The 17,978-nt window shown below is 35.8% G+C and overlaps 3 protein-coding genes across 3 annotated transcripts; 1 reads left to right on the top strand and 2 right to left on the bottom strand.

Annotated features, from left to right (window-relative positions):
- Positions 1–2,666: 2,666 nt before the first annotated feature.
- Positions 2,667–5,850, bottom strand: LOC121324870 (cyclin-I-like). The gene is made up of 6 exons (XM_041267076.1): positions 5,737–5,850; positions 5,390–5,524; positions 4,880–4,954; positions 4,579–4,719; positions 3,214–3,444; positions 2,667–2,942 (listed from the first exon to the last, which is right to left on the bottom strand). Exons 1-6 carry the CDS (start codon positions 5,848–5,850, stop codon positions 2,667–2,669), a joined length of 972 nt encoding a protein of 323 aa, XP_041123010.1.
- Positions 5,851–7,997: 2,147 nt separating this feature from the next.
- Positions 7,998–11,655, top strand: LOC121323767 (cyclin-G1-like). The gene is made up of 7 exons (XM_041264969.1): positions 7,998–8,200; positions 8,790–9,056; positions 9,270–9,523; positions 9,699–9,777; positions 9,905–10,003; positions 10,411–10,611; positions 11,609–11,655. The coding sequence occupies exons 2-6, from the start codon at positions 8,790–8,792 to the stop codon at positions 10,597–10,599; spliced, it is 888 nt and encodes a 295-aa protein (XP_041120903.1). The 5' UTR covers positions 7,998–8,200; the 3' UTR covers positions 10,600–10,611; positions 11,609–11,655.
- A 769-nt stretch (positions 11,656–12,424) lies between these two features.
- Positions 12,425–17,763, bottom strand: nudcd2 (NudC domain containing 2). The gene is made up of 4 exons (XM_041266337.1): positions 17,386–17,763; positions 16,789–16,837; positions 16,538–16,689; positions 12,425–16,310 (listed from the first exon to the last, which is right to left on the bottom strand). Exons 1-4 carry the CDS (start codon positions 17,572–17,574, stop codon positions 16,227–16,229), a joined length of 474 nt encoding a protein of 157 aa, XP_041122271.1. The 5' UTR covers positions 17,575–17,763; the 3' UTR covers positions 12,425–16,226.
- Between the last annotated feature and the right edge of the window lie 215 nt (positions 17,764–17,978).

The following is a 17,978-nucleotide window of genomic DNA, read 5'->3' as shown; positions in this document are numbered from 1 at the left end:
AAACCCATTGCCGTTCTAATAAGCAAACTAATGCATGAGAACATATAGTTTGCTGTGAAATGTTTTCTTAACTGTATATCTAAGGCTTGATCTTACAAGCACTTACTAGAAATGCATTAGAATCCTAATGTATACACTGACATGTTTTTTTAGCTGTTGGCTCTTAAATACTGATTGCTAAAGCTGTTGTATTGCTGTTCATTTTGTGCTAGAATGCATTGCGCTGTAACGGTAGAGATGTAAGCTTTCTTATCCAAAACCTGTTTAATATACCAACATTCCTGAGCAATAAGCACTTTATATATGTATCATATTTGTTGTACACAACTGACAATAATCTTCATTAGTTCAAGTCTTTTGGACAGTTGTTTAAGGCCTGTGTTGTAAGTGAATCTTCATGATGTTCATTGATCTGATTTTTCTGTTGTAGATAGACAAGTCTCTTTAAGAGGACTGTCTGTAGATGATGGTAAATTGTTATGTTGAAGATGCTGTATTTTATTTCTAAAGGTTTATTGACAAAACACTATTTAAATTACTAACCCTCCCATGAAGATAGTACAGTATTTGCTACTTGAATGTTTTTTGTAGTTAAAATTGAAGGTCAATAAATTCAGATGAAGCCCTAGATAAGAGAAGTTACTTTTATTTTTGAAAAAAGAAGCATCTTTCATATATATTGTTTCCTTTCTATTAGCCAACATTTACTAAATGATAAAAAAAAATGGTACAGATTTGTATCACATCTGCTTGTTACCAATAAAGTTTTTTTTTTAAACTGTGTTCATTTGTATTTGGTTTATCTTAAAATACTGGCATACAGCACCTTGTCGCTTAAGAGGTTAGACATTCTCTAATTTTAAAACTTCCAGTAATTACAATTAGTACATTTTGGCTGATTTCTATTGGAATAATATAATTTTCTTCATAGAAAAAGGTGAGATTAGTTGTATTGTGGCTATTTATAAACCATTAACATCCTGTTTGCTGATCCTCTAATAGAAACAGAATAAGGCACCAAGTGTACATTGCTGAAATGATTAGACAAGTTGAAAAGAAAAGTGTACATATTGAAACCAGCTCAGGCTTGTAATGCCTCATTTCCAGAAGATTGCTACTATGACACCAGTCTCTTGCTCCGGTCCAATCCTGGTGTATACTGTATGCAAGAGGCCTTAAAAAAAGCATAATACGTAAGGTCTACTTAAATATAACCAATACATTTGCAGACCTTTCAGTCAGTCAGACTTAGATAAAGCTTGTTTCAAAAGAGCTGAAATAATGTTGACACCATTTTAAAAAAAAAAAAAAAAGTTTGTACATCAATATCATTTTTTTTATTTAATGTCAGAGTAAAAAACAAAGTAAAACAACATTGCTGTCTGTCATTTAAATACAGGTAATAGTTTCACAGTAATAACAAAATAGAAAGTGCTTTTTTTTTTTGAGTCCTGACTTAACGAGAAGACACTTCCTTGATGTAATTAATGGACAATGTTGACCTGCTAAATAGTCTCTTGTAAATGCATTTCAAAAACATATTATCAGAGGTAATATAGTATAGTCTGCCAAGTGTACAACAGGCTTTCAGCTGCCAAAAAAACCCACACCTCGCACATATACAAACACGTTCCAGAGTTTCCACAATTTACTCTGTCTGCGTGGCTTAGCTTATCAAGACACTCAGGCACTTTTAGCATCACATTAAACTTGCTTATGCAGCATGATCGGAAACCTACAAGCATGTACAATGACATCACAAGATACAACTTATAGACTTTTAAGGCTCATTACAGTATATACTACTTATTTAAGAGTACATTTTTGCTAGACATCAGTTTCCTATAATTATAAAATTGCAGGTAGATTAAGAAATGCTAAAGCTTTGTTTCATTTCAATAAGACCTGCAATGTTAAACATTATCTTCATTATTAGCATAAATAAAACCTACAAAATAGTTAGATATATGTAAAGAAAATGGCTAGATTTAAAAGCTTTAAAATTGCACAAAAATACAAAATGTATTTTTTTAAAAAGTGTATATAAAAGGAATTACAAAAGTAGTATGACAGTATTATTATTGGCATGGAGCACTTGCTGCTTACTATACTTAAAGCTTTAAAAAAAAATGTTTATGATTTTAAAAAATATATAACATATATCCTTATAGTGAAACAAAAAAAAAAGGTTTATATTTAATGTTTATATACAAAAAAGATTTAAAAGATTAAAAAATATTTTCTTTAAGTTTTTTTTTTTTTTAAAACAGCTGAAGGGCTTTTGCCCAAAACATCCTGAAAATATTATATTTATTTATTTATTTTTTTTTTTTTGTGTACATTTTTTAAAAACCTTTTCTTTCATATGCCTTCAATTTTGTATATATATATATATATATATATATATATATATATATATATATATATATATATATATATGCATTATATATAATATATAGTACTAAAAGCAATAATCTGTGGTCAGAATGCATATCTTCTCTCTCCCAGCCTCCTCTTCATTATTTCAGGCTACGTTAGTTTAATGGAGAATGCAGGGTTGACGTGGAGGGGTACTTCCTCCAGTTTTTAACACATCACCATCATTTGAATGATCACTGCTTCTTCTAACCTCAGATGTAATCCCTTCACTCTAGAGGTACCCGACATCAGCCATAAGACTCATGAACCTCCATGGCTTTTCCATTCAATTGTACCTTTTCAGGCTGGCAACTCGAGAGAACTGGACACCCTGAATGCAGCACGGCACTGCTGATATCTGGCTGGTCAAGGTCTTGTTTATTGGGATGAAAAGACATCTGGTGGACCATGATGTCTTGATTCTCTGGATGGAAAATGTACACAGCGATTGGTGGGAACGTTTCAAGGCTGCTTAGATGATGGTCAACCAGTTCTTTGCATCGGATTAATTCAATACTTTCAATCTGTAATGCAAAATACAAACTTATCAAAAAATTAATAAGTGCATTGTATAATATGTTTTATTTTATACCTTTGTGTACACTTTGGTCTTGGACCCAATCTGGTCTAAATCTGTATGATTCCAGCTTTATAGCCTATAATGATAATCAAACAAACACATTGGTAGACACAGATTTGATAATATAGAAATTAAATACATAAATAAAATAGATTGAGTCTGAAATGCTCATCTTGTGCAAGTTAAATGTCATTGAAGTTAAGATACACTCCTACCTGTGCTTTCTTTAGCAGATCAGTAAAAACAGAGAACCAATCTGGAGCCAACCTCTCCAGCTCCAAAGTTATCATTGCCAAGGCCAATATGGAGCCTCTGAACTGCGACAGCTGGTGGCAGGCCATACAGTGCTGCACCTGCCTGGTCAAGAACGCAGCGTGGAGGGAAGGGTTCTTCTGAACTAGGAGGTCTGGAAGATGGGGTCGGCTGGACATCACCATGGCATGGAACTGGAACACAGAGATTCTCATTATTCCACCGCCTATAACCGCCATCGGCACTAAGCTTGCCATTTGTCTTGTACCCAACATTGAAATATCAGGGCTGTTGGGACATTTTGCTATGTGAATCGACCAATCAAGACTTACTGTATTGAACAATGGAAGAGGTTTTAACATGGTCTTACTGATAAGCCTGTTTATAGTTCCAAACTTGTTTCTCTCATCATGCTGTCTGTACTGTATTTGCAACATTGTTAGTAGCTTTTGAAAGCTTTACTGTGTAGCAAATGAGCCATGAAGGTTTATGTTTACAAATAAGGAACATGGTAAGGATAATATTGAAAAGGACCAATAAGTTGTAGAGAATAGTTAGAATCTTTTACCATTATGGTCATTTTTAATCTCTTTAGTGACTTCAGATGCCCAGAACTCAACCCACTGGAGATTTGTCTCAATTTCCTTATCATGTTTACTTTAGAGTAGGCATACCACAATGGCAATTTGAACATTGTCTGGAACATCTCTTTTTGAACTGTTTTCATGAGGAATGTAGTTGTTAACAGGATTTAGAATTGTCTCAGTGCATTCTTGTGTGTGATAAAAAAATGCTGTTAGAGAGACCAAGGTGGCTTCTGAAGCTTGTTCAGGTGTAATTAATGCATTTATACTGTACATGGTGCCATAAAAAAATCCCCACAGTAATTACACTTAATTGTAAATTTCTGGTTTAAAAAGAAATCTGCTTTTTAGAAGAGACTATATTTTCCACTGAAATGTTCTATTTCTGAATCGTGGTTCAAGAAAAGTGTTGTAAGAAATGCTAGTGTTGATATCAGACTCAAATAATGTATTTTTATATTTCATTTATTTATTTTATATATTTATTTAAATCTTTCATCAGGAAAATATCCCAGAGATGTTGTTTTCCCCATGGAGATAGGTCAATACTTCAATCTCTTCAATCAACTAAAGTAAACTGGCTTATACTGATAATTCCCTAGCCAATTGCCTTTTTTTAAAAATATAAAACACAGTTTTGTGCTTTTTCCACACCGGTTTCATTTATTTAAAGCAGACTTCTGAATTTCCTTGATGTGTTTTAGCATTTCAGTTTTTTTTTTTTTTTTTTTTTGTATTGCTTACAATGTTGATGAAGTCAACCCCTGTTGCAATGTAAAGGTCCCAGTGCAGTTTGTCTAATATGATCCTCTCCATTCTTAGAATTTCAGCTGGAGAACAGTTGTATCCACTCTGCACTGCAAGGCCCTTGATTGACAGAATCACCTATTACACGAAAAAGAAAAAAAATAAACATAATAAAGCTAAGCCAGATTCCATCAAACTGCAGTCTTCTTTTGTATTAAAATGCACAATCATAAAATAATCATACTGTATACTATGATTATGAGTTAGTGGTCTGTACAAATCGCATTTAAAAACTTACATCATCCTCCTCGTTGGATTTTGCAGCAAGGATCATGCAGGTGATGGCAATACATCGAAGATATTTCAGCTGTGCCTAGAAAATATGTATTAATATTTAAATACTGTATTAATTACTTTTAACAACTGACATCATAGATCAATCACTATATCAATATCAAATATGAATAGACATAAGTAGTAATTACAATTTGAAATCAACAGGAGTAGAATATAACTCTGGTAACATCAAAAAATGCACACACGTGTAAAAAAAATATGAATAGTGTACGTTTGTGATGGAAATGCAATAGGTTTACCACGTTTAGCTTTTCTAAAAGAATACAGAACAGAAAACTTTATTGTGCTATTTTGCTCCTTAAGCAAAGGCTTTTTTTCCTGAGGTAAAAATAAAGGTTTACTTACTGTGCCTGCAGTCCAAATGTGTTTATATTTGTGCCATTTTGGAGCAGATTAAAGTTATCTTTCCACTGCAGAATGTCTTTTCAGAATACCTGGGTGAATTTCTCACCTTGACCGATGCCAGAAGTCTGTTGAGAATGCTGGTTGCAAGAGCAAAGGTTTCTGGGTAAAAATTAAAGCGGGAGCACAATTCCAAGAGCCACAAAACCACCTCATCATGCTCTGTGGGAGAAATATCTGTACCCTAATAGGAAAACAAATAATCTCGTTAACAACAATAAAAACAGACAGTACACAGGTCAAAAGTCTGAAAAACAGAAATCTCATGATACTTGGTGCTCAGGATGGAGTCATACTTTTACTGAGAACATTCTGCATCACACACTCTATTTTTGGCTTCTTCTACTGTCATGGTTTTACTAGGAAGCCATGAGAAATAAAGCAATGTGGCTTTACCTGAATCTTGCCATTCTTGAAGACCAATGCCTTCCAGAGCTGAGTTTCCCTGGCCAGGGCCTCTCCCAGCTGGAAATCCAGCTTCTGACTTTCCACTAACCTTGGACATTTCATAGCACCTCCAAGACTGGCCAGTTTCCTTTGAGAGCCCCGCTACCTGGAAAATAAATTATTGTACATTACAACTAAAATGTAAAAATGTGTGTTTTTTAATAAAATGCTAGTCAAGTTGAAAAACTGTTTTGGGGTAACAATTGACCTAAAGTTCGACCCATAACACTGATGAAGGCCTTATCCGACACAGGTGTACTTGACTTCTCTACTGTAGTATTTTTTTATTGATGTAAAATGATTAAATGAGCGTTGCAACAAGTGGCTTTTCAGCGATACATGAGAGTAGAATAAAAGCAGGAGAGTAAACCTTATCTACAGCCTCTCCCTCTCTCCCCTTCATACCCCTCCTGAAAATGAAGAACATCACCTCTTCATGGTCCCCGCTGTACAAGTATTTACTCAAGACAATTTACAAAGATGATTTTTTTTTTTTAAATTTTACAATCTATAATGTAATCCTAAACCTTACTTTATTGACAAACTGCACAACTAGCTGAAGTTTAAAGTGCTCTTGTTTTGTTACACTTGGTTACACCATCGGAGTGCTACAATAATGACATTATTAAAATGTGCAAATTGTGTCAGATGGAATTGGGCGATAAAACTTTTAGGCACACCCAATGTAGACAAATAATTAACTACTTGGTAAAGATTTCACAGAGCAGGGACTTTTCAACACAAACAATAGGACGTAATGTATACGCTCTGTTCAAGTACTGGCATGTTAAAAGTACGAATTTTGGAATTGTGTTTACTTTCAATTTAGGAAAAAAAAACAACATTAAAGCGGAACAGCGCAGCAAGAAAAACAAAATAATATGACGTTATATCCATTTATTCTTCCATTTTTAGGCTTTTAAACAAAGGAAAACGAAATAAAAAGAAAATAAATAAATAAATAAAAACACATTTGATGTTGTATGCAAAAAGGGATATTCGATATTTCGTTGTATTCACTTCCAGCCGAAAACAGTAGGGTCATCATAAAAAGCTGCACAATCTACAGAAATACAAAAACAAAGGCAGCGCAAAACAGGATGTTGAACATATTTTTGGTCTTTCGCTTTCTTGGTATTACTGTATATATACAATTTCAAAGCCTACAGCTCCTCCTCCAATGTAACGTCACTCACGTTTACCAAGTGAGCTGTTTCGGGCACACAAATCAAGCAGCTGCCATAAACCTAAAACTAAACTATGTTAATGGGCCAGATAAGCCATGTTAAAGGAGGGTAAACATTTGTTGCTGGTTTTACAGACCTCCAAATAGCACGAATCTTAACCCAATGTTACTTTTTGTAGTCCAAGGCAAGAAATATTAGTGCTGATCGGTGTCTGAAACCACTACCACATATTATACGTCGGTAAACTTGTATTTGCATGCACCCTGGCGAAAGGATAGCGTCACTCAAAATGATTGTTTTCGTATACCTATCTGGTATACAAAAACACACTAGGGCAGCAATTCGCTTTATGTGTGGACAACAATGACTTGAACTTTGAAATTGTACAGCACCCCTGACCAACACAAATCAGTGATGGTCATTTCTCGACCTTCCAATACAGGGGTGCCAACACACAATGCGACATATTGGTCTCTCCACTCCATAAAACTAACTAACTAACTAAATAAATAAATAAATAAATAACAGTAATATTGATTTAAATAAATAATTATGCATGCTATTGATTTTAATAACAAAAAATAGGCCTATATTATAACTTATGATACGGTCGATCGTAATTTGTAGTACACCTTGCTTTATTTTACGGTGTACAGGTCTTATAGTATAGCGTACAGTACAGTAGAGTCTAGTCTAGTCTAGTCTATTACAAGACTGGCAATGTCAGTGTTGTTGAAAAGTGTCTGTACTGCTTTAAACCGGTGGCTGATCACTTGAGAATCTAGCTAGGTCAGGTCCGCCCCTCTTCGAGCACAAGAGCTTTCCAAACCAGACATCAAACAAGGCGTGGTCACTAATTTGAATGATAAGTCCATTAACAAATAAGGTTTAAAACAAGCGCTGAAAAAAATGGTATAGTTCACTTTAAGTGACCAATCACAGGTCAGCAGAGGCCGGGCTTTGTTGTAACTGCATTTATATAGTTGTGCAAGCCCAACATTTTTTGCTTTTAGCCAAGGGTAAGGGGTAGTGTGTTAGGGGAGGAAAGAAATAAGTTTGCTTAACCTGAACAAAATATATATATATACTTACACATTTAAAACATTTATGTATTTAATACTATCCGTAGTTTGCGATCGGTTCTTTAAGTAACCTTTTTTTTTTTATTTATAAGATTTTATATTTTGTTTTCAACTTTAAAAACAACTTCATAAGTGGTCTTAAAGGTAAGTTCGTTTTGCTATTTTTAGCTTGTTAAATACTTGCATCTTCTGATACTTTAGTTAGAATACGGATGAATCCGCAAAGTTAACTTCATTCATGCTCGAGCACGCTGTGATTGATGCCACTTATTTAAAAAACAACAGTGTGCTATATCGTAAATACATCCGTAGTTTAGAGTGTGTCGTTTGTGTGTTGGTTGATTTCTTAGTTGGTTTTATACATGTTAGTTGAAATACGCTTTCTCCATTCATTCCTATGGGCGAGGGCAAGTCTGGACGTGTTTGCCATTCATTAACATGCAGGCGTATAGGGACCTTGTGCGTTGGAAAACTGCAAGTTCCCAGTCTCTAGGCCGTGAAAGCGCATCCACCTCGTATTACGTAATATTGTATATTGTATCAAATGTATTAGTTATTTGTCCGAGCAAGTATGGCAGCTTCATTGTATAAGTCACATAACGGGTTAAACCGATTGAGTGCACACTGCCAACTCTCAGTGCATTTTACGCAGTCGATTTACTCTAGTCAGATCTGAATTGTGATCCCAGAAATAATTCAAGGCGCAGTTCTCAATGAGTCTTTGTGTTTTTAGATGATTGACGCTGTTGTATCAGGATCTGAAGCCTTGCCCTTCCCTATACAACTGAAGGCCCTGTTGGATCAAGAGGCAAAATATCAGCCCAAACTGTGTGGATTGAGGTTAATTGAATCGGCCAACGATAATGGCCTGAGAATGACGGCCAGGCTGAGAGATTTTGAAATCAAAGATCTGTTATCTTTAACTCGGTTCTTCGGCTTTAGTGCAGAGACATTCTGTCTTGCTGTGAACCTGCTGGATAGGTTCTTGGCTCAAATGAAGGTAGGTAACCTTATGTAACGGTAAACCTAAAAATAGAATTAGTTGACTTGTATTGCATAGGGCAGTACTGATGTACTACTTTTTTACTTGTAAGTAGAATACAAATTCAAAAGGCATTAAGTTACTTCCTCACAGCTGTAAATTGATTACCACAACTTGTGCTGTACATTTGGTTTAGTTTTAACATACTGATCAATTTCTCTGATTTTACAGGTGCAACCAAAACATCTATCCTGCGTTGGGCTGTGCTGTTTTTACTTGGCTGTGAAATCTGTGGAGGAGGAGAGGAATGTCCCGCTTGCCAATGATTTAATCCGAATCAGCCAGCGCAGATTCACAGTTGCAGACATGATGAGAATGGAGAAGATCATAATAGAAAAACTCTACTGGAAAATAAAATCTACTACTGCCTTGCAATTGTTGCGGCTGTATCACTCGCACATCACTGAGCAATCTGTCTCTGAAAGGTAAGCTGAAATAACCTTGAAGAGTCAACTCTAATACTGCCAGTTAAATGTGGAAATAAAGTGGTATGTTGAATGGCATTTGAGGATACAAATTGCTTCCAAAATATTTGCAGTTGTCAAGGTGGGAATTCTAACTTATCTGTTAAAGCTTTTTTTTTTTTTTGCCCTGCAACAGTAAGAAGCAGCTGAACATTGAACGGCTTGAAGCTCAGCTAAAAGCATGCCTCTGCTGCTTTGCCTTCTCAAAGGCAAAGGTAAGAGAACTAACCTCATTTTCATTACTGAACTGTGAGTTAGCGTAGAATGTAATGCTTTTAATATGTAACATGGAAGTAGCTAAATGGTCAGTTTTGCCTTATGCTTCTGTCTGTGTATTTCCAGCCCTCTTTGCTAGCTCTGGCTATACTGGCTCTGGAGATCCAAGAGCAGAAGCTTCATGAATTGGCAGATTTGTTGCAGAGTCTCCAGCAGCAGTCCAATGTAAGTGTTGTAGGGAACAGACATGCCTGTCTGAAACTACATACTGCAGAGACTAGTCTGATTACACCCAGGCTTGCCAAGACTTGTAAAATATATATACCATGCAACTATTTAAGACCTCCTAGAAGTTAAATTGATGTGACTTTTTATAGTCATGCCAGAACTTAAGTAGATTAGAATAAAGTAGATCGCCTTTGGTAGACACCTAAGCACTGGACATGAATTTGATTGTCATCTGTTTTTAAAGTCTTCATACTGAAAAGGTATTAGTTCAGAACGGATTGCCTAACTTAACTCTTGCAATGTTAGTCTCTTACATTCCTGTTCTCCAGTCTTCAGTGCATTTTATAAAACCATGTAAATTGGGGATAAAGCATTTTACCTGCTGTATGTCTTTCCTCTTCTAGATTTCATGCAGAGAGCTGTTCTACTGGAGAGAGCTGGTTGCTAAATGCCTTGCTGAATACTCTTCACCCAAGTGTGCCAAGCCAAGCAATCAGAAACTGAGGTGGATCGTATCGGGGAGGACTGCTCGGCAGCTGAAGCACAGTTATTACAGGATAGCGCACCTTCCAACGATTCCAGAGACTGCGTAATCAAGAGAAAAGGTACCTTCTGACTCAATTACAATATTTGAGAGGAACAAAATCAATTTGGACTGACCTGGTAATCCAAAAAGTGATTTAAAACTACCAATGTGTATTTGAAAACATGCCCGGAAGGTGTTGTGAATAATCAAGACACCAACACAGTCGAAGTTGACAACAAAAGTTGCATTACTTAACTTGTAATAGCGACACTTTAAGCCAGAAGTCAAAGAGAATAGATCTCTCCCGTTCTGGGAAGTCGGGCGGCTGTGGCCTCTCCTGAGGTTTCCTGTGGGTACCCGAGCTTCGCTGTCCTGCTCACCAATTTACCTCATTTTATTCCATGAACTCTTTTTTCCAAACTTCAGTCATACTGAGGCACTATATTGTCTGGGAAGAAGCAGCAGGTGATAGCTGGTTGCTCTGACCTTTTTTGATTTTTATAACTCCTTATACCATAACACAACCTTGACTAGTTGCCAACATCCCAGTGCATTCAGCATTCTCACCCAGATCCCAGCCTGTCTTGCACAAATGAGTACAGGGTTGTAGAGAGTTCTCGGCACTCTACGTGCAAAAAGTATATTAACTAATACAATGATTTAAAAGTTCTTTCATGCAAGAATTACCTAGCAAGTTCTAGCAGGTCTGACTGCAGGTTGAGAGATAATCCCTGAGCTGTTCCTCAGGGCTGAACTGCTAATGATAGGTGGATTGAAAGGTTAGCTGCTGAGTTCTCATTTCAGTGCTATCACTCACTATATGCTAGATCTGTGGTTCTCATTAGAGCCCAATCTGTCCCAAATAAGTGTGCAGAATGCTGCACGCATATAATAACTAAATACATACACGGCTCCCTTGTTTATCTTCCTATTTGACATAAAACAAATGGCAAAATAGAGATCTGCAACAAATGGTGCATGTACATTTTACTGCCAGCATGATTATGAATTGTCAGTGAATGAGGGAGCACTATATTAAACATCTTGTGTATTGATAGATACCTTTTATTTTGTAGGTGCTGATGTGGTGGTACTTGATGCCTGAAGGATTCATTTGTTAAAAGAAAAAAACAACAACTCCTGTAGTAGATGAAATTGTTAAAGAAAGAACAATTTATTAATACAGGCAGCTGTTCAGGAATTGCATTTTTTTTTTTTTTTTTTTTGGGGGGGGGGGGGGGGGGGGGGGTAAATAACACTGTTTATGGGGAACCATAACACCATAATTGGTATTGTTCAGTATTATTTTTTGCCAACGTTCTAAGACATTGCTTGCCATGAAGGCCAAATTTTGGTATCCTATAAACATCTTTTATTTTGAAGTGCATTATAATATAACATGGGGGGGGGGGGTGGGGGGGGGGGGTGGGGGGGGGAATTGCATAAAATTTTTTTTTTTTTTTTTTTTTTGGGGGGGGGGGGGGGGGGGGGGGGGGGTAAAAAAAATAACTTAAAAGCTGTTTACATAAAATTGGTCATTATGGTATATCTGAGCCTGAACAGTGCAAAACATTGTATGTCTTAATTCTTCAAAAGTGTTTAAAGTCACTTCTACAGTTGTTTGTGGACTATTTGGAATGGACATCTGGTCTTTAGCCTGAAATTTAAACATGGTTGTCCCCCTTTTTTTTTTTGCAAGTATAATTGTATTATGCTGCAGGGACAATTGTAATTTGAGCCAAGAAGTGCCAAAATGTACATCCTATAAAATCTTTATTTTGAAGTGATAACACCCTATAAACCTACAGTATATGTAAAAACACTTCTTGGATAGTGAGCTTAAAAGCTGTGACATCCAATGGTCTCTCTAGCCTGCAAATTTCATGTTCTTAATTTCAAACCTTTAAAGTTACTTCCTAAAGTTGTTTGTGGACATGGAAGTGACCTGAAATTTAAACTGGTTTGTCCCCCTTTTTTTTTTTTTTGCAGTATTTGCACTTTGAGTATTATTGTATTATGCTACACATTGGCTACTACCACTAAAGGGCTAAGCATGAGCTGTGGTATATGAGGATGAATATAAGCTTAAACATGAAAAAACTAAGCCTGTTCTCTGGTAATAGCCTCTAAGATATAATTTTTGAAGAAGCTCGCTGTTTAAATGTAAAGCCTTTATTATGTGTAAATTGAAGAACAAGGTTGGTTTTAGTTTAAAAAAAAAAAGAGCATGGCAGTAAATGGATGAAGTATTTCTCAAAGTATGATGTAGTATTTAAGGTCTTGCTTGCTTTTTTAAAATGTGTGATTTATTACTGGGGTTTATTGCTTCATGATCTACATTGCAGCAGATCTAAATGCCACTGTCATTTCTATATAATGCAATAGTTCAACAGATGTTTTTCCGCCCAATGGCGATTTATGATTGACCCCTTTTTAATAAAATCATAAAGTACAGTCACAAGGTCTGCTATCGAGCAGTTCTGACAGTGAGTGGCGTTGTTATGATCCGCTGCAGTTTTAGATCAATAAAATAGACTATTGGGACAGATTTAATTTTTTTTATTTGTAGCATATTTATTCAGCCTTGTTCTTTTGTTTCTCTGATTTTGAAGGCTTTTATTTTTGTGTATGTTTTCACTTTTAATCGGTGCCATGGTTCTTGGTAACATCGCTTTTGGCACTGGTGAGGGTTTAAGCAGTAAAGTTATGAACCACCTAGGTCCTCAGTCCACTATGTGGAAGAGGAGGAAGAAGGGTTTTGTGAGCTAAATGATAAGAAAATCGGAAACCAAGAAAATTGAACCCAAAACCCTTAAACTTCCACCCTAGGTAGCTGAGCAATCCTAATACACACTCCTACCCAAGGTTATAGTTTGAGTTTTATCTTTTAAGTAAGATAACAATGTAAGGTATTAAATGGTGATCCTTACAGCAGATGAAATAATCCACTCAGAGTGGTGTAATGAGGGGCACAGAGCAGTGACATCGGCTCAAACGTTTTCTTCTTGGTGTCCCAGTAATTTGACAACCTGTTTTCTCTTATTTCCTACACTACATGTTTTTCAAGCTGTAGGCGTGGCTTAAACAATAGCACCTGTATTTAACATGAAAAAACACAACCTTTAAATCACCTAAAATGTTAAGGGCCTGTTATGGATCCGGTCTTGTTTCTGTACAGTCCGACTCGCCTATTCAGTTAACATGTTTTGTTTTCAGTGTATGTTTTGTTTTCCATGTTCTTAAGTATTATCATCATACTGCTTATGTTGAGGTGCAGTGATGCCTCTAAAGCTCATATTTAAACGCTGATCTAGATCACGGTAGTCACCAGACTAGCCTAGCGTTTTATATATTTTTTTTTTCTTGTCCCCTACATTACCAGCATCAAATTTAAAATTAGAGGCATACATTTATTTAGATTATTATTGCAATTAATACTGTATTAACATTTAAAAGTTTAGCTACATTTAAAGGCAGTATCTCTCTGAACTTTCCCTTTTTTTGCCTTTTTGTTTAGGGTAGAATGATGAACAGTAAATTGGTTTACCCAGAAATTGGTCAAAGCCATTTTGTATCGCACTCAATAAAATACTTTGTGAAACCTGGTTTTACAATCAAGTTAGTTTGTTTTCCAAAACTGTAATTGAGCTATTTACATTTCTTTTTAGTATTTTTATATATTTGAAGGATCTGGAATTGTTGGCACAGTATTTTTAAAATATCACAGTATTGAAAGACCACTTTAAAGTATGCTGTGGCCTTTAAATTGCATTTCTTGTGGGTTCTACTGAAATGAAGAGCGTTCTGAGGATTAAGGTGTACACCCACAAAAGCATGAAACTGAAATGTTCTGTATGCTTTTGTTGTGCCGTAATCTTTCGGAAATTCCAGAGTTCCTTTTAAATATACAATTTTTCTCTAAGAACAATTGAAACAATTGAAAGCTGGTGTCTTGCTCATTTAGAAAGCGGTGCAATGTTGAATTCTGAGAATTGTGGCAGACTTGTGGAACTTGTGAACAGTGTGTTTTGTTAAGTGTGACCTTTCAATAAAAATATTGAAATGTGACCCCTTGATTGTTTCTTTGACTCTTTTATATGAACAATTGTGATACCTAAATGGAATTTCATCATATCTCCAAGCATTTTTAAATGAAACTGGATCATGCCTGACCTATAGGAAATAATTTGACATCTGAAAAGATGTTTAAACACTTGGATATGATTCTTAAAAAAAAAAAAAAAAAAAAAAAAAAAAAAAAAATTGTGCCGATGGCTTTGGCTACAAAACAGAATTATCCGGGGCACCACAGAAGCAGTTACTGGTCAGTGAAAAGAGCTCTTTTTTCATTAACATGCGCAGCTAAAGGAGATGCATGTAGGCTATAGCATAACTCAAGACACTCCAATACCAATTGGTTAAGAGTTGGTCTCAAGGTCACTCGATCAAATATTTCACCAGGAAGCTCATGGAAATACTTTTGATAGTAGTGGTTTTTTTTTTTTTCCTGGTAAAATGTTTAAAATGCAAGAACTACTGCAGGCCTGTGTGGTTTAACTCTGAAAAGGGTCCCTATACAATGAGCAGCTAGTGTAACAGTTTAATGTTTTAAATCCTTGGTTCTCACCAGTTATATTCCACATCTGTATCCTGAAGCCACTTGTGCAGGAAGTGGTATGATCCTCTATTCAACCGAAGTATACCAGCACAACATTATACATTTAAGAAACACTGATTGTAAAATGGTATTCTTTCAGAAGAAAACATTGACTATAAACCAAACATAATAAACTGATACAGTGAGAACATTACAAATACAAACCAGGTCAACTCAATCTGCGCATGTTGTACTTTCCTGAACTTGCCTGCAACTCCCTGCTGTTCTTCTGGGTTACTGACTTTGGAATAGTACTGGGAAGATTCAGTACTGCGCTGCAGGGATGTTAGATTGATAGACTGACTCCCTGCTAACAGTACTGTTTGGTTCTGCTTTTCTAAACATCTGTTTATTTCAGAGTAGACATAAATCTGACCATGCAAAAAACTAAATTAGTCTTTGTACCAATTAAAGTGCAAGACATCTTTCAGATAAAATGCAAAATTTTAAACCTGTTAACTAAAAGTAAATTACTACAAGCTTAATCTTTATTAACTTCCATATCTTTTTCTTTGCTCCATAATGGGGTTGGAAATCGCATCTGTAATTAGTTTTCCTCTGAAGGTAGTTTAGGTCAATTTCCAGTGTAAAACACATTTAATAACACATGCTGAGCCACACATTTACCGAAACTCGGGTGGATCGGTAAAATAAAACACAGTTTAAAAACCTGTGGGTCAACACAAAGAAGTGGGCTTATCTGTAGTTGCAATGATATTCTGGCACCAACAGAAACATGAGACCCAAAAACCACAGAGGCAGGCTAGCGTTGCTAATAATTTTGCTTTAATGTCTTCTGAAGCTGTCTGTTTAATGACACCTACACTCAAAGAGGCAAAAGAAAGCATCTACATCTGTCACCATTCATCTTTGTGCTGTAGATTAGTTAGTTTGTGAAACATGTTTTAAAGCTTCAAGTTACCCAGTGTCCATACAGTGTCCTAGACTGGGACTTGGAGTTGCAGGTGGGGTTTGTTGTTAAAATAATGGAGAGGCAACAATTGTCAGTCTTGATTCTTACTCCATTAAAAAAATAACTATTTTCCTAAATTAGAAAAATCAGGTCCACCTCCAGCATAGTTCCCAGAAATATCGGCACCGCTGAAGTCGAAACCAGGATTCTGTGTAGAACAAAAAGAAACTGTAAAATACCTTACATCTGTCATATGTAGGCTAGTATATCTTACAAATGCATGATATAATAATAATTCACCAGCAGAATCTCATTGAGATTAATAATCTTGTTTGCAAGAGTGTACTGAAAGACTATTACATGATGCTTAGTAAAACATATATGTATCCAGCGATACTGTGTAAAACCTATATATAACATGTTTCCAGAACTTACCTCTCTCTGGAATCTCTCTAGTGTGAGCTTCTTCTGCATCTGTTCCTGAACCCATGGGTCTGCACAATACTCCCCTTCTAAAAGCGACGTCCAGCAGTTACCTGCCTCTCGATTGGTCTTCATTAAAAAAATGCGGATAAGCTTCTTATCCTCTGGCAGTAGCGAGATAATATGAACAGGACCTCAATGAACAACTGAAAACGACCGCAAAAGGAAAACAAACACCCTAAAACTATTCACTTAGTTCTTACCTAACGTCCAGGTTGCTTCATCTTCAATAGTTGAGCCGAATAGTTTCCCCTGGGAAATTAAGTACAGTGAGATTTTAGACGTTTTTAGACAGCTAAAACGAGTTCTGAAATATCATATTGCAAGCTGATATTGTGACACATTAGTACATAATGCTTGTAGACTGCTCGTGCTGTTCCGATGACACTTTACCAATGAACCTATTTGCAAATTCGTGTTTATATAGCTTTTTGTATATTCTTTCTGTACAATGAATTTGTATATTTGTGTTTGTTTCTTGCTTGTAATTTATACACTTTTATATGTTGTTTAATTTTCTGGAAGTAGCTTTGGCTAAAAGCGTCTGCTAAATAATAATAATAATAATAATAATAATATACAACATTGTGACATATGTGATACATGATTATTTATTCTAGTGTGCATTAGGATTGCATTTTGAATTGCTTTGCGAATAAACGCACACGTGGTACCGATATTTTTTGTTTTTGTTGACGCGTAGTTATGGATGTTAAAAAAAAACAAAAAACAAAAAACAAGACGTCTTTATAGTTCTGAATATGAATGTGGTTTCAAAGAACTACGAGTATTTGGCGTACCTTGAAGATTTCTTGTCCTTTCACAGAAAGTGATATCTGTTTGCTTCCCAGATTACATTTGATTTCTTTGGAAGAGGTTCCTGGCGGGACATTAACTTCAATATACAGGTCCTCCATGGTTTGGTACCACAGACCCCATGGCGTTTTACAAGGAATCACACCGCTTCTTTCATCGAAATGAACAGACATCCCGGCAGTTTATTTTTTGTTTTTATTTTGCCAATTATCTTTAAACAATGGAACCCAAATATTTACCTTACAAAAAAGAAAAGCTAAAAAATACCAATCAACGACTCGGTACAGCCGCTGGAGTTTTTGTTTTCTATCAATTTGTTGAGTCGATAATGACTGTGAGAAAACTTACACTAGACTTTCTACTTGTACATATTGTTACAAACAGACGTTATAGCGTGCTGACGCAATACACAGGCGTCTGACAGACGCATGAATGAACTCGTCACGTGAAGCTCCATTTTGTACAAATAATTTGATTTCTGCAACTTTCATGGAGGCCAGGCAGTGCAGAAAGTGGTGTTGTTTAGTATTGTAATTACATTCAAATGGAAGGTCGTTTATAGTTCAACTGTAACAAT

This window comes from Polyodon spathula, chromosome 12 (genome assembly GCF_017654505.1).
Source record: "Polyodon spathula isolate WHYD16114869_AA chromosome 12, ASM1765450v1, whole genome shotgun sequence".
In the NCBI taxonomy this organism is placed as follows: Eukaryota; Metazoa; Chordata; class Actinopteri; order Acipenseriformes; family Polyodontidae; genus Polyodon; species Polyodon spathula.
This window is presented reverse-complemented; position numbering and strand designations above follow the sequence as displayed.